This window comes from Chaetura pelagica, unplaced genomic scaffold (genome assembly GCF_000747805.2).
Source record: "Chaetura pelagica isolate M959 unplaced genomic scaffold, ChaPel_1.0 scaffold91, whole genome shotgun sequence".
Taxonomy (NCBI): domain Eukaryota; kingdom Metazoa; phylum Chordata; class Aves; order Apodiformes; family Apodidae; genus Chaetura; species Chaetura pelagica.
In genome coordinates this window covers 732,408-735,984 of record NW_009952042.1, presented here as the reverse complement: position 1 = coordinate 735,984, position 3,577 = coordinate 732,408, and the positions used below count along the sequence as shown (strand labels likewise).

The following is a 3,577-nucleotide window of genomic DNA, read 5'->3' as shown; positions in this document are numbered from 1 at the left end:
GACTCTGGGCTTTGGGCAAGGCCTTTAGGACCATCTCTGCCCCAAATGCAATTTGGCAATGTTGCCATCTCTAGGTGCCTAAAAGGGAGATGGGCAGGAGAGGAGAGTTTGGGGAGATCTTTGGAGGTTTCTTGGTCTTGCTCCCTGTTGTTGCAACTCCCTGGAAGAGCAGAGACCAACTGCTGTGAGAAGAGGAAGGAGGTAGGAGGCAAGGGCTTCTAGTGGTAGGACAAGGGGTAAAAAACCTGGAAGAGGGGAGATTGAGGTGAGACATGAGGAGGGAATTCTTTGGTGTGAGGGTGGTGAGAGCCTGGCCCAGGTTGCCCAGGGAAGCTGTGGCTGCCCCATCCCTGGCAGTGTTGAAGGGCAGGTTGGATGGGGCTTGGAGCAACCTGGGCTGGTGGGAGGTGTCCCTGCCCATGGCAGGTTGGGACTAGATGATCTTGAAGGTCCTTTCCAACCCAAACCAGTCTGGGATTCTATAAAATGATCCTGTATAATGCCTTGAAGAGTGTTCTTCATTAACTTAAAAAGCACTCAGCTCCAGAGTGGGGCATCCAGGGTTAGTTTTTTGAAGTCTCTCTTACCCCAACTCCATTTCCCAACGTGTTAGGCTCCCACTGAGATGTTTCACTCTGGGCTCAACATAAAACCCAGCAATCTCTAGCAGCCTTCCAGGGGGATACCCAGTTTCCTCAACATCATATAACCCCAGGGTGACAACATCTTCCCACTCTGTGCTGTGTCTTGCTGGGAACAGGACTCCTTTAGAGTGTCCCACTCTAGAACCACTAGGAACCTTCCATTTCTCTCTCTTCTGCCTGCTTTTCCAGCCAAACATTTGGCAACCTTCCTTGCTTGGGCTCCAGTTGTTGTCACTGTGCAATTATGCTGATTGAAAAGATGATGACACTGATGACTTCTGAGGATCATCATCATCTATTTCTTTCAGGCCATTCATCACCAAACACTTGCCAAATTGGTAACAATCCCTGGTAATTCCCTCTGCTACCTTCTCAGAATGTTTATATAGTCCCTTCACCAAGCAACAAACACCCTCAGGGAGTATTTGTTGGACCTAAGGGCTGGTAGACCCCCCAAAAAAAGCCTTGGTCTTTGCCAGAAGAGCAGCTTTGAGCCTAAAACTCTTCTGCCATGGGCTTGGGCTGCTCAACCCCATCCCTGAAGGGATGAAGAGGAGCTTGGTAGGACTTGACCAACCTCTTGGCCATTCTCCTCCTGCCAGACAGGAGGGAGCAGAGCAGAAGCAGGGACACAAAGCTGAGAAACAGGAGAAAATCCAGCAAACACCTCCAATTTTCCTACATTAATTGGCAGGTGTTTGGAATGGGAACAGGGTCCCTTTTTTTTCCTTCTTCTTGTGATTCTTTGGGCTTCCTTCCCCAAGCCTCTTTGGTGGCACTTTTGGGATGAGGTCTCCTGCTCTGTTGAGTGGTTTGAAGGTTGTCAGGTTGTCAGTCAAGCAACAAACTTGACTGGGCTGGTTGTACCCATCAGGCTGTATCTGAAGTACCTTTCTTGCCCCCAGGTCGTCACGGGGATGGTTCCTTCTGGCCAGTGGACACCAACCTGATTGACAGGAGCAGCCTAAATGGTAAGTCCAGCCTCCATCCAGCCACACTCCATCAGCAAGTGAAGTTCTGGGGAGAACCTCCCACTTCTCTTCTCTTTATTGCTCTCTCTTTCCTATCTCTCATATGGCTTTGAGGTCACCCAACGTGTCCACAGGTCACCCACTCACTTTTTTTTTGTAGGGGAAAATTCTTTCAGCTGTTGAAAATCCCACCTTGGTGCAATTGATGAGGAACCATTTCTTGCTGGCCAGGGTTGTCAGGCCCTGGCCCAGGCTGCCCAGGGCAGGGCTGGAGTCCCCATCCCTGGAGGGGTTTCCAAGATGTGGTGCTGAGGGACATGGGGCAGGGGTGGCCTGGGCAGAGCTGGTTGGACTGAATGATTCCTTCTGCATCCCACTGGCCCTGAAGACTTTGGGGGTGGTTTTTTTTTAAGTGCCAAGATCCTTTGGGCCTTGGGGGTTTGTCATCTCACAGGGTTCTTGAAGGATGGTCTTAGAAGACAGAGCTGGAGGTGTCCCTGCCCATGCAGGGGGGTCAGAAGTAGATGACCTTGAAGGCCCCTTCCCAAGCAAACCATGCTAGGATTCCTCACCATTTTTGGGGCAGGTGGCCAGAACTTGGAACCCGAGGTTGCTCCTCAGAAGGTTGAGCCCTTCAACCTGCAAGAAAGGCAGCAGGAGATGCTGGGAGAGTGGCTGCAGGGCTGATCCAGGAGCTCTGGATTTGCCTGTAAATCCTCAGCAAGAACATCCCATAAAGAAAAAATAAATCCATAGTCCTTGTCTTTCCATTTTCAGCTGATAACAGCAAAAAAGGAGCTGAGAGTTATTGACTCCCCCCCCAGCAGGTTATTAACACCCAGAAGATGCAAAGCAGCTCCTGCTTCAATCTTGTTCTCCATCCCCCTGGGATGCAGGGAGCCATCCACTTCAGCCCTTCATCACCTCCACCTCCCCTCTGCTTTCTCTGAGGGCTTCGTGCCACCTGGGTGGGTGTTTGTATGGGTTGACACCCAAGGAGGGGAGGGAGAGAAGACTCATCTCTAACCACCCCCTGGTTGTCTGTCCTCTTGCAGAGCCCCCCATCGGGCAGATGCACCCTCCCCACGGCAGCGTCACCCCCCAGAAGAGCAGCAACCTGCTGGTGGTCATCGTGGTCACCGTGGGGGCCCTCACGGTGGTGGTGGTGGCCGTGGTGGCCGTGGTGTGCACCCGGCGCTCCTCGGCCCAGCAGAGGAAGTAGGTGCCTCCCGGGGTGCTGGGAGGGGAGGGAAAAGGGTGCTGGGCTTCTCCACGTGGAGACGTGGTGGTTTGAGGGCAGTGTGGGGCTGGAGCTTTGGGGTTGGGAGGTGTTGCTGCTTGCTGGGGAGTGGAGAAGGTCTCCGTGTCCTCCCTGGTGCAGCGTGGAGAAGAGGGGACCGTCCTGCTGGGTGTCCCTGAGGTGGCACCTTTGTCACCCTCCCCTGGACTCTCTCCAGCAGTTCCCAGGCTCTCCGGAACTGGGCAGCCCAGAACTGGTCCCAGTTCTCCAGCTGTGGCTTCACGACGTGGAGATGTGGTGGTTTGAGGGCAGTGTGGGGCTGGAGCTTTGGGGTTGGGAGGTGTTGCTCCTTGCTGGGAAGTGCAGAAGGTTCCCGTGTCCTCCCTGGTGCAGCGTGGAGAAGAGGGAACCCTGTGGAACAGCCCTGCTGGGTGTCCTGCCCGGGGTCCCTGAGGTCCTTGCAGGGGTTGGTCAGGTCTCCTCAACCTTCTCTCCAGGCTGAGCAGCCCCAGCTCCCCCAGCCCTTCCCCAGCAGGGAGATGCTCCTGATCTCCCACCCGCCTTTGTCACCCTCCCCTGGACTCTCTGCAGCAGTTCCCTGGCTCTCCGGAACTGGGCAACCCAGAACTGGTCCCAGTTCTCCAGCTGTGGCTTCACGACGTGGAGACGTGGTGGTTTGAGGGCAGTGTGGGGCTGGAGCTTTGGGGTTGGGAGGTGTTGCT

The 3,577-nt window shown here is 54.5% G+C and overlaps 1 protein-coding gene across 1 annotated transcript in view; it reads left to right on the top strand.

Annotated features, from left to right (window-relative positions):
• The window catches only part of DCC (DCC netrin 1 receptor), a gene marked incomplete at its 5' end in the record, with an annotated part of 160,854 nt that overhangs the window by 131,992 nt on the left and 25,285 nt on the right, over positions 1 to 3,577 (top strand). Inside the window, 2 exons of the mRNA XM_010002791.1 lie at positions 1,550 to 1,615; positions 2,671 to 2,833. Coding sequence (XP_010001093.1) covers positions 1,550 to 1,615; positions 2,671 to 2,833 — 229 coding nt within the window. The remainder of the gene's footprint in view (positions 1 to 1,549; positions 1,616 to 2,670; positions 2,834 to 3,577) is intronic.